The following is a 15430-nucleotide window of genomic DNA, read 5'->3' as shown; positions in this document are numbered from 1 at the left end:
GCGGTATCCTAGCAACCGCTGGGCATCGGGATAATGTCGGGGCACCGAGCTGAGAGGCCGGGGGCGGGCTAAGCCTGGGGGAGAACGGGTCCCAGGACCCGGGTGAGGGTTCCGCATCTGGCCTTCAGTAGTGGTCAAGACGCAGGCACCCACGCCAAAAGGGAGCAAAGCCGGGCTCCGCCCGAGGCCCCCAGGACCTCCATCTCCCAATGCCGGAGGTAGGAAGCTGACTACAGTCCAGCCCCGAGGGGCGGGTGCTGGGGCGCGTGCTGCCGGCCTGGACTCCTACCCCCTACAGCTCTGATCAGTACAATCTTGGGGGCTCTGACCTGTATCCCACTCCCCTAGTTTCAGTGGTTGAGACCTTAGGCTATTGAGCCAGACTAGGTTCTAAATCCTGTCTTAATAGCTTAGTTACTAGCGTGTGGTCTTGGACCACTTAACCTCTCAGAGCCTCAGTCTCCCTAATTGTAAACAAGGTATAGTGGTACCTAAGATTAAGTGCACGTACTGTGAGGCCAGATGGCCTAGTTCAAATCCCAGCTCTGCTAAACTAGTAGTGCGACCTTGAACAGGTTATTTAAAATTTCTGTCTCTCAATTTCCTCATCTGTAAAATGGTAATAATAACTATCAACTGCACGGAGTTTTTTGAAGATAAAATGAGATGTGACATACTTAGCACAATAGCTGACATAGCCCTCAGTGTCAATAAACAAATTACTGATATTTTTATTATTATTTTATTTTTCTTATTCTGATCCTTACATCCCAGGTTTGGGACTGTGAAGGCAGGAGCCATGGAAATTCACAAATTCCCAAACCTTAGCACCAAGTAGCTGTCCTTGACATCTCTCACACAGGCAGGCAGGGATAAATTGAAGAGCAGTGCACATCCAAAGAAGACAGAATGGCTGAGGTGATACAGGGCCACCGGGAAAAAGAGCCCTCTTATAACTTGGTCCCCCGTTTTTCACACCACTGGGAAGATCTGGTTTCTCTTGGTTCTGAACCGTTTTAGCCCCCTGGTTCTGACATTCATTCATCTAGATTTAACCTGCTATGTGCCAGGCCCCATGCTAGAAGCTGAGGATTCAAGATGGACAAGGTACTCTTCACCCTCAGGGAGCTCAGTTTAGTAGGACAGTGCTTCTCAATCTGGAATGTCTTTAGGATCACCTGGGAATCTTGTTAAAATGCAAATTCTGATTCTATAGGTCTGAGGTAGGACCTGAGACTCTGCATTTCTAACAAGCTCCCAGGTGACGATGATGAAGCAGATTCAAGATACAGAGGATTTTTACAAACGTAGAGTAATGGGGTGGACAAGTCCAGGCTACTGGCCTGGCAACTTGAGGTGGTCCCCGCCCCCTTGCTCGCTGAGGTTCCCTCCCAGGAATCCGCCACGTGACAGCCGGACCGCCCTCTCAGACTAGAGGAGCCCTGTTAGCGCCATGGCCCCCAAGAAGCCTCTCTGCCTTCCCGCCCTGCTGTTGCCACTTCTGACGCTGCTGCTGCCCCAGGTAAAATGACAGGATTGAGTCAGCAGGCTGGGTGTGGTGAGGCGGGACTAGACGGAGCCCAGGAGGGAAGGAAAGTGAAAATCACAGAACAATGGGCAGGGCTCGTTCCACCTCCTCTACCGACACTGCGCCTCCTCCCGTCCCCCCTCCCTCCCCCCCCCCCGCCACCATCCCGGACTCCAGACCTCTGCTGAGCATGTTCTCTCTCTCTGCAGGCAGGCACTCGGTCGTTCGTAGTGGATCGGGAAAATGACAGATTCCTCCTAGATGGGGCCCCGTTCCGCTACGTGTCTGGCAGCCTGCACTACTTTCGGGTACCACGGGTGCTTTGGTCAGACCGGCTTTTCAAGATGCGAATGAGTGGCCTCAACACTGTACAGTTGTAAGAAGTGCTCAGGAGAGCCGTGGAGGGTGGGATTTACCCTTCCTACCACCCCTATAAGAAGGGGTTTGGGGACAGGAAGACCAGCTGGGTATGAGAGCTCCAGGACTTTCAGGCCAAGGGTGGGAAAGGGTAAGCCAGGACCACCTTCCGGCAGCTTCCTGGAGATTCCCTGCAAGGCCTGAGCCCTTAGGCTTCCCAGCACCTCCCCACCTTGGGCCCTGTTAACCTCTTTCTTTCTCAGTTATGTGCCCTGGAACTACCATGAGCCCCAGCCTGGGGTCTATAACTTTAATGGCAGCCGGGACCTCTTTGCATTCCTGAATGAGGCATCTTTGGCGAACCTGTTGGTCATACTGAGACCAGGACCTTACATCTGTGCGGAGTGGGACATGGTGAGTTAGGAGAAGGGACAGAACCAGAGCCACTCACAGGCAGTTCCTCCACACCTCCCATCTGCCCTCATTGTAGGGCCACTTCCAGTGCTGCATTCAACATACTCCCTTCTTACACGCCCCCCGCTCCCCCCCCCCCCCGCCCCCGCCAAACAACAAAACCTCCTGTTTATGTTTGTCTCAGGGGGGCCTCCCAGCCTGGCTGCTTCAAAAATCTGACATACAACTGAGAACCTCAGATCCAGGTGAGTTGAGACAACATTTTTAACACAGAAAAAAAGCAACCAACAGCCACAAAATGGGTCGTTTGGGTGCCCCAAACCGGAGAGACCATCCCCAAACTGGAGCTCATTCATGCAGACATTTGAGTGTCTCCTTCATGCCTAGTGAGGCGCCACATACTGGGGGACCAGACAGACCCAGCTCCTGTGCAGTGGAGCTTTTGGTGAAAGAAACAGCTTTTTATAAAACCAAAACCTGCAAGATTAGCACAACCTGTAAAAATACCAGCCATGGAAATAGACAAGGAGTTGAGATCATGAGTAACAGGGAAGGCCCGTTTGGGGTAGGGACATCAGAAAAGGCTCTTCTGAGATGATGACATTTCACTTGGCTCTAGGGAAGGGAAAGTACTGGTCATATGAAGAGTGAAGTGACAGCAACCAGGTAGAGGGAACAGTCTATTCTAAAGCCCAGAGTTGGGAAAGAACATGGCCTGATTGAGGCCAGCTTGGCTGGAGCATAGCGGGTAAGGGAGGGAAGAATGTGTCGTGAAACTGGAGATAGATCAGGACTGTTCAGGCAGGACCTGGTAGGCTGCTGTAGGGTTCACATTTTATTCCAAGCACAGCAGAAATCCATTGAAAGAGCCTAACCAGACAGGTTTGATTTGCTTTCAGATTACTTTTGCCTGGATGTAGAGAATAGAGGGAATTTCAAGGAGTTTGAATTTTACTTCAGGTGTGTAAATAGGAAGTCATCAGAGCAAGGGAGCGATTTTATCTGATTTCTGTCTTTCAAAAAGATCACTCTGGTAATCTGGTAAGAACACTTTGTATCTGCTAGGGACCCTGCAGGGACTGTCCCACTTCTGAGGGTGCTGAAGGGCTTTCTGCCCCTCACAGCAATTCCCCAACTCAGCTGGCTATGAAATACATTTGAAATGGTAATTTGTGCTGGAACACCGGCAGGCGGTGTCCGCTTTTCTCAAGAAAGCCAGTGACCTCTTCACTGCTGAGTCCACACTCCCTTTCCAGGCCTCTCTCCTCCTTGGCCAGTCAGGAGCTCCCAGCCCAGCTTTTCCCACAATCCTTTGACATACACTCTTCTCTTGGCTTCCAGGATACCACCTTTATCTGATTCCTGCTCCTTCCCTGCGCCCCAGCCTTGCTGACCACTCCTTATTAGTCTCTTTTGTTTGTTTGTTTTAAAGATTTTATTTATTAATTTGAGAGAGAGAGGGAGAGAGAGAGATCCCGGGGGCAGGGAGAGAGCGAGAGAGAGAGATCCCGGGGGCAGGGGGTGGGGCGTGTACAGAGGGAGAAGCAGGCTTGCTGCTGAGCAGGGAGCCCGAAGCAGGACTCCATCCCAGGAGCCTGGGACCGTGACCTTAGCCAAAGGACGAACCACCCAGGCGCCTTCCTTCCTAGTCTCATGCTGGCTCTTCTCCCATTCTCTTTCCGCTAAATGCTGGGGTATTGCAGGGCTCAGTCCTTGGACGCTTCTCTGTTCTATGTGTTCATTCCTTAGACAATCTCATCCATTCTCATGGCTTTCGATCCATCTAATAGCTAATGACTCTGAAATAGGAATCTTCAGTCAGGGTCACCTAGGTGGCTCAGTCGGCTCAGGTCATGATCCCAGCGTCCTTGGCTTGAGTTGTGCGTCACGCTCCCTGCAGAGACCCTGCTTCTCCCTCTGCCTGCTGCTCCCCCGGCCATTCCTACGATCTCCTCTCAGTTAATGGTGACTCCGTTTTGCAACTGATCAGGCTAAGTAAGCACTGTGGTGTAATTCATTGGGCCTCTCCCTCCCACTTCACATTCAACCTATCAGAAAACCCTGCAGCTTTACTCTCAAAATACATTGAATTCAGCCCCTTTTCACCACCCTCATTAATCCAAACCACCTCCCCCACCTGGCTTCTTTAATAGCTTACTTACTGGTTTCCCTTCTTTGCCCCTAGCCTCTGTTCTTGACACACGGTGATCCTATTAAAATAGAAGTTTAAATACATATCTCAGATCATGCCATTTCACTGCTTAAACATCTCCAATAGGTTCTCACCTCATTCAGAATAGGAACCATGGATTCCTTAAAATGGCCTATTAGTGGGGCGCCTGGGTGGCTCAGTGGGTTAAGCCGCTGCCTTCGGCTCAGGTCATGATCTCGGAGTCCTGGGATCGAGCCCCGCATCGGGCTCTCTGCTCTCTCGGGGAGCCTGCTTCCTCCTCTCTCTCTGCCTGCCTCTCTGCCTGCTTGTGATCTCTCTGTCAAAAAAAAGAAAAAAAAAGGCCTATTAGATCCTACCTAGTTGGCCCTGTCATCTCCCTGACCTCTGCTCTTTTCCTCATTGTTCATGCTGGCCTCCGTTGCTGTTTTTCAAACCCACCAGGCACATTCCTCCTTTGAGGTGTTTGCACACAGTGCTCCCACTGTCTTCCCACAAATGAGGCCTGCCCTAGGCTACTCTCTAAAATTTAAGCCCCCCATGATTTTATATCCTTCTTCCCTGCTTTATTTTTTCTCCTTGGCACTAACATACTATCTATTTTAGCTATTTATTTATTGTCTGCCCTCCTCACTGGGAAGGAAATTTCACAAGGGCAGAGATTTTTATCTATTTTGTTCTACTCTGTGTCCCTAACACCTAGAACATTGGTACACAGGAAGCATGAATAAATATTTGTTGAATGAGATTTAATATATGCTTGGATTAAAGGAGACAGTTAAGTCTGGACACCCCTTATACAGAACACAAAATGTAAAGGAATTCAATGTTTTTGTTTGTTTTTTAAAGATTTTATGTATTTGTCAGAGAGAGAAAGGGCTCATTCACAAGCAGGGGGAGCGGCAGGCAGCGGGAAAAGCGGGCTCCCCACTGAGCAAGGAGCCTGATGCGGTATGATGCAGGACTCTATCCCAGGACCCTGGGATCATGACCTGAGCCAAAGGCAGAAGCTTAACCAACTAAGCCACCAGGCGTCTCTAACATTTTTCTTACGTTTAAAAATTAAAATTTAATAATTAAATTTATAAACACTGCTTTTAAGGTTTCCTGAGCTCAGATGTCCTTGCCATGCAAATTCACAGGTGCTCAGGGTTCAGAGTCATTTGTGGACAAGTGGAATGCAAACTGTAGCCCAGGGTTCAGACAGCACTGAGCTTGCTGACCTTGGTGCTGTGGGTGGGGGCTGCAAAAGTGGTTGTGTCCTAATGAGCAGACCACCGCTTCTTCCTTTAGCCTTTCTTGCCGCAGTGGACTCCTGGTTCAAGGTCTTGCTGCCCAAGTTATATCCATGGCTCTACCATAATGGGGGCAACATCATTAGCATTCAGGTACAAGTGGACCGGGCAAGAGGAAGGTGGTGCCAGGGGTCCTAACCTCCACTGGATAGCTGAGCTCCACTCCTCCTTTTCCCTGGCAGGTGGAGAATGAATACGGTAGCTATAGGGCCTGTGACTTCAGCTACATGCGGCACCTGGCTGGGCTCTTCCGTGCGCTGCTGGGAGACAGGATCCTCCTCTTCACCACAGATGGGCCTGAAGGACTCAAATGTGGCTCCCTCCAGGGACTCTACACCACTGTGGATTTTGGCCCAGGTCTCCTGAGCTGGGGTGGAGTGGAGTCTGGGGACTGGGCATCTCTTCTATGCTCATCTCTCATCTTTGCCTCCTTTCTGCAGCTGACAACATGACCAAAATCTTTGGCCTACTGCGGGAGTATGAACCCCATGGGCCACTGGTGAGGAGCTGGAGGGGAGGGCAGTCAGAGCTGGAGTCAGGGTTAGGAATGGGTCGAGCTCAGTTCCCATCCCACTTACAGCTGCTGTCACTCCACATTTTAGGTGAACTCCGAGTATTACACAGGCTGGCTGGATTACTGGGGCCAGAACCACTCCACACGGTCCATTTTGGCTGTGACCAAAGGCCTAGAAAGCATGCTGAAGCTGGGAGCCAGTGTGAACATGTAACTGGAGACACGGGGGCCAACATGAAGCCATTAATGGGGTATTGGGGGATCAGAGCGATTCAGTGGGTCAGCTTTTGCCTTTCTCCACTTTCCCCCACTTCAGGTACATGTTCCACGGAGGCACCAACTTTGGATACTGGAATGGTGAGTCCGCAGGGTCCCTGGGGTGGAATCAGGGAGGCATCAAGGAATTTGAATCCGAGGGCTGGGTAGATTAGGAGGTCTAGAAATTGAATGTGGCCACCACTGCCCCCACTGGTGGCAAAATTCTTTGCATGAATGTCTTTGCTTAGTGCCTATCATTTGAAAGACACTGAATTAAGGAAATTGGTTTGACCCCAGGTGCTGATGAGAAGGGACGCTTTCTTCCAATTACTACCAGCTATGACTACGATGCACCAATATCTGAAGCAGGGGACCCCACACCTAAGCTTTTTGCTCTTCGAAACGTCATCAGTGAGGTGCCCTACCACTTCATTAAGCGCCCAAGGCTCTTATTAATTTGGGGAAAGGGAGTACCTAAATTGTTCGTAATGGGATCCCATAAATCACTGGTGGTTGTCTGGGCCACGGAGCCCAAAGAACCGTTTCCCAGCTATGCAGATGGGACTACCTGGGAAGATAGACACAAGCATGTGCAAAAGTACAGGATCTTCATGACCCCTTGAAACCATTCCCTGGACCCCAGATTGAGAACCCTATGCTAGGGTCTTGGAATAAGGGTTGTTTGTGTGGTTTTCCTATGGCTCCTGAGAGAATTTGGGCTCAGTTCCAGGAAATTCCCCTGGGACCTTTACCTCCCCCCAGCCCCAAGATGACGCTTGGACCTTTGACCCTGCAACTGGTAAGTTCTTCTTCATCTTTTCTGATCCTACCCTTTGTTCTCTAAATGGCCCAGCCTATCCTGCCCTCTATTCTGGAACTTCCCTTTTATTCTAATACCTTCCCCTTCTTCCAATAGGATGGGGATTTGCTGGCTTTCCTAGACTTCCTGTGTCCCCAAGGGCCCATCAGTTCAATCTTGCCAATGTCCTTTGAGGCTGTCAAACAGGTAAGGCAGAATCCCACATCCAGCAGGCATGGCAGCTTTCCTCAACAGCCATGGCCAAAGTTTCCTTCTGCCCCACACACCTTCCCCAGAGCATCCTCTCTTACCTCTCAGTTCATCTTAAATACTTCCTCTTCCATACCCAGGACCGTGGCTTTGTGCTATACCGGACCTATCTGACCTATACTGTGTCTGAGCCAACACAGTTCTGGGTGCCTAACAATGGAGTCCATGACCGCGCCTATGTGATGGTAGATGGGGTAAGGACCTAATTCTAGGCTACCCTTGTGAGCCTTTCTCTTCTCCCCCCAGCATACCTAAGCCTTAAGTTCCCTGTATCTGCCTTTTCCCGCTGTCTGCCCACATTTGTTGGGGGCCCTCGGATAAGCTGGGATGAGGAAGAATTTAACTGAGGCTAAGGTTCCAGAATGCATAGGTAACCGACAGATGGGCTACGTTCTCTTTGCTCTTCAAATACGTGGGCTAACATAGCTTTCTCTGTCACGGCCATGAGTTAGAGGCTGAGGCCTTCCTCTCACAGCTCCTCTTATCTACAGGTGTTTCAGGGTGTTCTGGAACGAAATATAAAACACCAACTATTTTTGATGGGGAAAGTAGGGGCCAAACTAGACATCTTACTGGAGAACATGGGGAGGCTCAGTTTCGGGTCTAACAGCAGTGACTTCAAGGTAAGTTAGTTTTTCCCACCCCTTCTCCTCCGGACTCTTACTGACCAGACTCCCTTGGAAAAATAGGGGCCTAATAGAGGACAAACAAGAGCTTAATGAATGATGAGTTTTCATTTGCCTTCTTTGCAGGGCCTATTAGAGCCACCAGTTCTGGGGCAAACAGTCCTCAGCCAGTGGCTGATGTTCCCTCTGAAAATTGATAAGCTTGTAAAGCGGTGGTTTCCCCTCCAGCTGAAGAAAAGGTCACATCCTCAAGTTCCCTCTGGCCCCACTTTCTACTCTACAAAGTTTCCAATTTTAGGAGAAGGCGGGGACACTTTTCTCTCTCTACCTGGATGGACCAAGGTACTGCTGACAGTGGGGTCAGAGTGATGAGAGGAGTATCATGGAAGGAGGGGGGAGCAGAAATTATTCCCTATTAGAAACCCAAAAGGGAGGGGCACCTGGGTGGCTCAGTTGGTTGAGCATCCAACTCTTGATTTCAGCTAAGGGTGTGATCTCAGGGTCATGGGATCAAACCCCCGTGTCAGGTTCCATGCTTGGGATTCTCTCTTTCTCCCTCTGCCTCTCCCTGCTGCGCTCTTTCATTCTCACTCTCAAATAAATAAATCTTGAAAGAAAGAAAGAAAAAGAAAACCCCAAAAGGGGATGATTCTACCCCTTGAGAGCTGACCCTTTTATTTTCCGCTCTTCTCTTTCCCAGGGCCAAGTCTGGATCAATGGGTTTAACCTGGGCCGGTACTGGACAAAGCGGGGGCCCCAAGAGACCCTCTATGTGCCAAGACCCCTGCTGTTTTCTAGGGGAGCCCTCAACAAAATCACACTGCTAGAGCTAGAAAACGTGCCACCTCAGCCCCAAGTCCAGTTTCTGGATAGGCCTATCCTAAACAGCACCCTGCATAAGACATACATCTATTCCCTCTCAGCTGATACACAAGGTGCCTCTGAACCAATGGAGTTAAGCGGGCACTGAGAGAAAGGTAACCCTTGGACCTGGGACACGGAGTGGGCAGGATTCCTTGGTGCTGGCCACGATGACCTCAAGGAACCAAAGGCCACAAGGCCCAAATGCTAGTCCCAAGTGCAGCTTCCTTGCCAAACTTTATTGTGATTAAAATTCCAGAGACAGTCCCAGCTCCACACTCCTCTGTGGCCCTGTCTTTGCCCGGGTTCCTGAGTGTCCTTCCTAATCTTCTGAATACTCCACTTTCATGGGAAAGAAGAAACCTAGGGCTGGTGTGAATGTAGCTTCTCAGGGCCGAGCTGGCTCCAGGTGCAGCCGTGAGAGATCAGGAAGAGGGCTTGGCGGCCTGGCAGCGGTGGTCCCGAAGGCAACGTGTGGAGCAGAAAGAGAAGTCGAGATAGTGAAAGGGAGTGAGGCCCTGGAGGGATGTCCCACAACTCCAGCAGCGTCTGGACAAGAGGAAGACAGATGGTTGAACAGGTACCCCCAGAAACTCTCCAATCCAGGCTCTCCCCACCCCTCTGGCCATTTCTGGTTTGGCTCTAGAGGGTTCCCAGAACATCTCCAGTCCCCGCAGTGGCCTTTCTGAGTAGGCTGCAGCATTCAGTCTGCTTGCTCACTCCCAGCCGAGCCATCACGCCCGCCCCTGCACTTACGGAGCACTGCGGTCCACAGAGCCGGGGGTCCGCAGGGTGGGGACGCCCAGCTGGGCAGCTAACCGCTGCTCTGCGGCCAGAGCCCTCTGAGGGAAAGAGAAGTCTTGTTAAGGACAAGGCCCCAGTGGTGGGCAGAGTACCCAAGAAGGGACAGCTGCACGCTGGGAATGGGTCAGACCTCTAAAATCAGGGCTGTGGAGGAGAGCAGCTCTGGCCTCACCTTCTCACGATCACTGAGGGCGGCAAAGCGCTGCTGCTCTTCCTGCTCCCTCTCCTCCTGCTCCCGCTGCTTCCGCTGCTGTTCCCCCCGTTGCCGCCGGGCAGCCTTCTGCTCCCTTTTCCGCATAGCCTGCCGTGCCTCCATTTCGGGCGTCAGCGGCCCTGGCACCTGGAGGATTTCCGGGGAGGTGTAAGGTAAGACCCATAGAAACTGTCCTTGGGAAAACTTGAACAAAGTAGAAAAGATTTTAGCCTGGATCTAGGCTGCCTTCCTACTGTGCTGCTGCTTCCTTTTCCAGCTGACCTGAGCCTTGCTGTAATCGTAAGCATCTGGATTCTTCTCCATGAACCTTCGGAACTCATTTCGCGTTGACCTGTCAGCTGCAACCGTATATGGTGGCCGGGCCCGGGAGTCCCTAGGTGCAAAGAGCCCCAAATATGGATTCAGCTTACCTCCTGCATCTCCCAACCTCACCCAAACAGATCAAGGGGAATTCTGTCAAGTAGCCAGTACCAACGTTAGCCTCCAGATGATCCTCTCTATACCCCCAAAGGGCTCAGCTTGGAGACCCCTACTTACTGCACGGTAGGGTCGGCACCTGCCTCCAGCAGCAGGCGAACTACTGAGCCTCTCCCAGCTGCAGCTGCTGCATGCAGGAGGGTGAAGCCACTGGAGCCCCAGGGGGCACTGAGCAGAGACAGAACTCCAGGGTCTCTGGGGCCAGCAGCTAGCTGGAGTTTCAACATCCCAACGTCTCCGGCTCGGCAAGCAGCTAGAAGCATGTCCCAGAGCTCTGACTGATCAGGGGTCTTGGCCTCATCCAGGGAAGGCCCCAAAGGGGCCGTGTGTGCCTGGGCAGACTGTGAGAAGGCTTCATCTCCTTGAGGTTGCTGAGGAAGAGTCACGTGTGTCCCAGCTTTCAGGTCTCGGCTCCTCTCCTTATTCCTCTTCCTCCTCCTCCGCTTTGGCAGTACCTCAAACTCACGAAGATCCAGGGTCCCCACTGTCAACTCTACTAGCTCCAATTCTACCTGGGGGCTGTCCTCTCCCTCCGACCCTGAACCTAGGGAAAAATACGACATGTTTGGTCCACCTGAAGAAATACACAGGGTGGGCTGCCCCAGATGTATAAGAATGTACATAAAAAGAGAATCCAGATTGTCTTGAAATGAAAATTTGTATTTTGTCACCCGAGATCTGTATCCATTAGTACTGAGTGCAGAAATGAGGCTCAGCTCAGAGGGGAAAGACCCAGAAGGAGCTATGGAGGGTCAAGCATCCTTAGACTCTCCCCTCGAGCCGCGTTAGGATGGTACACAATGTGGGAGAGATGGAGGCAGCGACAGCCACTAAGGCTAAGAGTATGAGGCCGGGAAAGCAGGCCTTAGCCCCAAACCACAGCATCTGGTAAGAAAGCAAATACGTGAGATTTCACATATTTGTGAAACCACAGCATCTGTTTCATGTAGTATTTCATGTTAAGTACTGGGATACATCAGTGAACAAAAGCGAACAGGAAGTCTGGAAAGGTCCCTGACCCAGTCCCAGTAATTGCTACCAGGTGCCCCTTATCATAACGACCTATGTGTTGTGTAGGGCTCATTATAAAGAGGGAAGCGACGGTACATTTGACACTGCATTTCCGGGACAGTCACCCAGAGAGAGAGTTGACAGCTGCCAGATGGGACTCAAACCCTGTTTGGAAGATTCCTCATTCTGCCCAAGTGCCTCATTTTCATCACTGGAGACCTTTCTTTCTGCCTCGGTAGCCTTCTTCCCCTCTCTCTTCTTCCAGTGTGTCTGAGGTGAGTCCAACCTGTCTGCCTCCCGGGGGTCCTCTCCTGTCATAAAACAAAAGATGTTTCTCAAGTTGAGCTGAGCAGAAGCCAGCCCAGGTCTCGCAATGGAGTATACATGAGAACCCAAAGCCTGGGCTGGAAGTTACAGAAAGGTCTAGGGAGTCTGAGGACCTGGATCAGCAGCTCACCGTGGACGTGCAAGGTGGTCAGCTTATGGAGCACATGCTGTAGCTCTCGGAAGGTGGGTCTGCGGGTAGCGAGGGGGATATCCCAAAGTCGGGGATCCCCCCGTTGCAGGGGTGCCCCATGGCCTCCGAAGAACAGGGACCGGCCAGAGCGGGGAGCACGCAGCAGTATTGTCCCAGCCTCCCCCAGCGCTTTGGCCCAGACTGGCCCTGCCAGCAGGTCACGAACATCCTAGAGAAGAGAGTAACTCAGCCCCGTGCAGCTTCACTTGCTATTTCTAAATCTCCAACCATAACACCGGCCCACAGATGACGTGTAAGGAATGGGACGCACAAGACAATAGAGGGGAAGAAGAATGAGAGGATGAAGACTCCTGGGGAGCCATCCCTAGTCTACCTTCACCTTCCCAGAAATAATGAAGACCGGAGGATGCAGGCGTCAAGCTCCCCACTGTAACATTTGATGAAAGAGGACAAAAGGAGAGGAGCAGACCACCAGATCTGAGATGCCTAACTCACCTTGTATAATGTGGCTTCATTATAGCGCCTCAGGTTGGCTCCGGCAGAGCGAGAAGCCCCACCCCGGGCGTCCCGAATTCCCTGGGCTGTGCCCCGCTTGGCCCGCACTGTGTAGCGGTGAAAGGTTTTGTGGGTCACCACGTCTCTTCTGTAGACAACACAGACCCAGTGCTGGCAACTGGCCCGTACGCCCAGGCTAACAGGACCCACTGCATCCTTATACCCCAGGTAGCACCCTCTCACCCTTGGAAAATGGCTCCAGCAAAGTGCCCAGCTGCAGCCATGAGCACCACACAGTGTCTGGGACTTCCGTTTTGCAGGTTGTGTAGGAGTAGTTCGGGTTCTTCTTGGGGCACCTGGAAGATAGAGGGAGAACACAAACATGCCCATGGCACTCACTGACAGGAAGAAACCCCGTGCCAGTGCTGAGTGTCTTAATATGCATGATCTCATTCCCTACAACCATCCTGAGGCTTGTCTCCCAGTTTTCAGCCAAGGAAATCTGAGGCTTACAGAGTACAGGTAGTCAAGATCAAGTGGTAGAAAATTCAAACCTAGATGGGTCTGTTTCCAAACTTAATTCCATTATGCCTGATCCCAGATTCAGGCCATGTCAATCCAAGACTGTGCTGTCAATGGTGAGACCCACATCCAAAAGGAAGAAAAGTAAGAGATGGCCTGGGCTTAGGGGAGACCTAGGCTGAGTGTACAAAGGCTGTAGTTGGCTATACAACCCGGGCTGCCACTTGCCTGGCGAGGGCCTAGCACACAGCGATAGGCATAAAGAAACTGGCCCTGAGCGTTCTGGAAAAGAACCCGATGAGGGTGGAAGCCTTGGGGTCTGCTGGGCTTCTCAAACCCAGCCCTCTCCTCATCCGGTATCTGCAAGCCATCCTCACTGGCTGAGTCTGAGTCCTCTGATCCTGAGATGCTGGAAAGATCTCCTGAAAACAACATGAGGTGCACAAGTTTGGTGTTCCATCTTTGGCCTTTCCTCATGCTCCTAAACTAGAGCCTTCTTCCACCCCCATGTCCTACTCAACATGTCCTACCGGCCATCACCTGTGGAGCTCTGCTTTTCAAAATCCAAGGCAGACAGGAGAGGCTTGTCCTTGAGACGTTGCTTTAGGTTAAACCGATGCCAGTCAAGCTTATAATGTTCCCTCTGGTAGGACGCAAAGAAAGAGGCTGAATGTGGAAATATGCCCTAGCCTGGCCCTTCGTAGTACCCAAGACCAGTGATAGAATTCCAGGAAATATGACCAGGTAATACCAACTGCCTCAGTCAAAACATGGACCTTTATTAATTAAAGACCTGTCACATGTCTCCCTCTCCTCATGCCCCATGATACTTTGCTTTCACCCCTTAGCTCTGCACCTGGCTTTCTACCTGTTCCTGGTGGTCGTGGAAGGTCTGGTCACAAGTAGAACAAAATAACTTCTCTGAAATAGCCGGGAGACCCTGGAGTGGCTTTCTTTCTGGGCTTGATCTCTCCCCTGAACATAAATAAGGGGAGGGTAATCAGAGGGGGAAAGGGAGTCCAAATCTGCAGTACCTGGAATTACATTCAGGGTCTGGTATACAAAGGAGGATACAAAAGAAAAAGATGGCACATCCTTTCCTTCAAAGAATTATAATCTGGGAATCATGAGATAAACGGCACAGTAGTCACTTTTCTCAGTAAAGATATTACGTGAAACAGACATATATCAAACGCGTTAACTAAAGGGATTGTTTAGAGGGATCCTGTAGAAAATAATTTTTGGTAACATTAAAATTATTTTTAACTGCAAAAACCACTTCCCAACGCCCATTTTTTAAGCTTATGTTTCCAATTACAGTGTGGTTTCTTTCAAACTTCAAGAAAAACAGCCAGAAACAAATTAAGGTTGTAAAAAACGAAATAAAAATTGTTTTACATTCATTAAGAACGACTGATTTGATTGGAAACCAGTTAAATTTGGACTGTATCTAGGAATTTTGAAGTTTTTTTGCAGGCAGTGCTGTAAACATGACCAGACATAAGAAATGACAAGAAGCTTGTTTGCAGACAATTCGGTGGGCCTGTGTGGGAAACAACACTGAGATTGTGGGAATTGAAGAAAAATTTTATCCTGTAGAAAGAGATTATCAGCAAGGGCTCTTAAACCGGGGAATATCAGTAAGAATGTGTTCCCTGGACGAGCAATAAGCTCTAGCCTGTCACGGTCCTCGTGGTTCCTCCTCCCCAAACCTTCCCAGATACCTGGACAGGAAGCCCGCAGAGCCTGGGCCAGAGCCTCCCCAGAAGGGCGGCTCACCAGGCTCAGGCCCTGAAGGACCGGAGCATCGGCGCTGAGGTCAAAGAGGGAGACCAACGCAGGAACCTGGGTTGCAGCTGAAACCGGCGACATGGCTGAGCAGAAATTCTTTAGGAGGACCTCCTGGAGCAGAAAGGGGGACAGAAACAGAGCTCCCCAGAGTGCGATCCTACCGCCCGGTCTCCTGCCTGCCTGCCTTGGTCTCCCCACGCCGGAAGGCAACTTGGGCCTCAGTCTGGTACCAGGAATCCGCTCTGGGTATTAATACGTAACCCCAGGCCGCTTTCTCAAACCCACAGTCTCGAACCACATAGAGTGAAAGGGGGAAACATCCAACTCCCAAATGGAGTCCAGTAGAGCCAAAATCACTCAGGTTCCCTAAGCGACTGCTCCTCGATACCCGTGCGATGAGCTCCAGCAATGACTAAACCGCGTGGACTCGTCCGCGCCCTCAGAAGCGGCACCAAAGGCCCCAGGGAGCCGAGCGCCACGCTCGTCTACAATTCCAAGCCCGGATTTCTGCAACACCACAACAATCTCGTCACTACGGAGCAGCGA

At 51.1% G+C, this 15430-nt stretch overlaps 2 protein-coding genes across 9 annotated transcripts; one reads left to right on the top strand and one right to left on the bottom strand.

Annotated features, from left to right (window-relative positions):
• The first annotated feature begins 7 nt into the window (after window positions 1-7).
• GLB1L (galactosidase beta 1 like) lies at window positions 8-9370 on the top strand. 3 transcript variants are annotated; one of them, XM_047721213.1, is made up of 18 exons: window positions 8-218; window positions 863-1107; window positions 1396-1522; window positions 1738-1904; window positions 2149-2299; window positions 2484-2544; window positions 5763-5857; window positions 5947-6121; window positions 6205-6263; window positions 6367-6488; window positions 6595-6635; window positions 6834-6952; window positions 7261-7335; window positions 7453-7542; window positions 7686-7799; window positions 8097-8228; window positions 8358-8573; window positions 8932-9370. In XM_047721213.1, exons 3-18 carry the CDS (start codon window positions 1454-1456, stop codon window positions 9199-9201), a joined length of 1956 nt encoding a protein of 651 aa, XP_047577169.1. In that variant the 5' UTR covers window positions 8-218; window positions 863-1107; window positions 1396-1453; the 3' UTR covers window positions 9202-9370. The 3 variants fall into 3 exon arrangements, with proteins under 3 accessions (XP_047577169.1, XP_047577167.1, XP_047577168.1); XM_047721211.1 differs by lacking the exon at window positions 863-1107; XM_047721212.1 differs by lacking the exon at window positions 863-1107 and having other exon boundaries at window positions 1384-1522.
• On the bottom strand, window positions 9311-15405 carry ANKZF1 (ankyrin repeat and zinc finger peptidyl tRNA hydrolase 1). 6 transcript variants are annotated; one of them, XM_047721205.1, is made up of 13 exons: window positions 14818-15405; window positions 13950-14068; window positions 13634-13736; window positions 13322-13515; window positions 12815-12927; window positions 12572-12719; window positions 12056-12284; window positions 11724-11909; window positions 10648-11131; window positions 10372-10483; window positions 10069-10236; window positions 9849-9934; window positions 9311-9641 (listed from the first exon to the last, which is right to left on the bottom strand). In XM_047721205.1, the coding sequence occupies exons 1-13, from the start codon at window positions 14963-14965 to the stop codon at window positions 9518-9520; spliced, it is 2214 nt and encodes a 737-aa protein (XP_047577161.1). In that variant the 5' UTR covers window positions 14966-15405; the 3' UTR covers window positions 9311-9517. The 6 variants fall into 6 exon arrangements, with proteins under 6 accessions (XP_047577161.1, XP_047577163.1, XP_047577162.1 ...); XM_047721207.1 differs by having other exon boundaries at window positions 11763-11909; XM_047721206.1 differs by having other exon boundaries at window positions 13962-14068.
• Window positions 15406-15430: the final 25 nt, after the last annotated feature.

The sequence above is a fragment of the Lutra lutra genome, chromosome 3 (genome assembly GCF_902655055.1).
Source record: "Lutra lutra chromosome 3, mLutLut1.2, whole genome shotgun sequence".
NCBI classification, from domain to species: domain Eukaryota; kingdom Metazoa; phylum Chordata; class Mammalia; order Carnivora; family Mustelidae; genus Lutra; species Lutra lutra.
Note: the sequence above shows the minus strand (reverse complement) of the source record. Positions and strands in the feature narration are given on the sequence as shown.

Excerpts from the sequence above, each read along its gene's own strand:
- GLB1L (XM_047721211.1), top strand. The coding sequence starts at position 1,454 with ATGGCCCCCAAGAAGCCTCTCTGCCTTCCCGCCCTGCTGTTGCCACTT. Across the intron at positions 2,300-2,483 it reads TCTGTGCGGAGTGGGACATG|GGGGGCCTCCCAGCCTGGCT; the intron begins GTGAGTTAGGAG and ends TGTTTGTCTCAG. Across the intron at positions 7,800-8,096 it reads CCTATGTGATGGTAGATGGG|GTGTTTCAGGGTGTTCTGGA; the intron begins GTAAGGACCTAA and ends TCTTATCTACAG.
- ANKZF1 (XM_047721205.1), bottom strand. The coding sequence starts at position 14,965 with ATGTCGCCGGTTTCAGCTGCAACCCAGGTTCCTGCGTTGGTCTCCCTC. Across the intron at positions 14,069-14,817 it reads TCTGCGGGCTTCCTGTCCAG|GGGAGAGATCAAGCCCAGAA; the intron begins GTATCTGGGAAG and ends ATTTATGTTCAG. Across the intron at positions 11,132-11,723 it reads GCTGTCAACTCTCTCTCTGG|GTTCAGGGTCGGAGGGAGAG; the intron begins GTGACTGTCCCG and ends ATTTTTCCCTAG.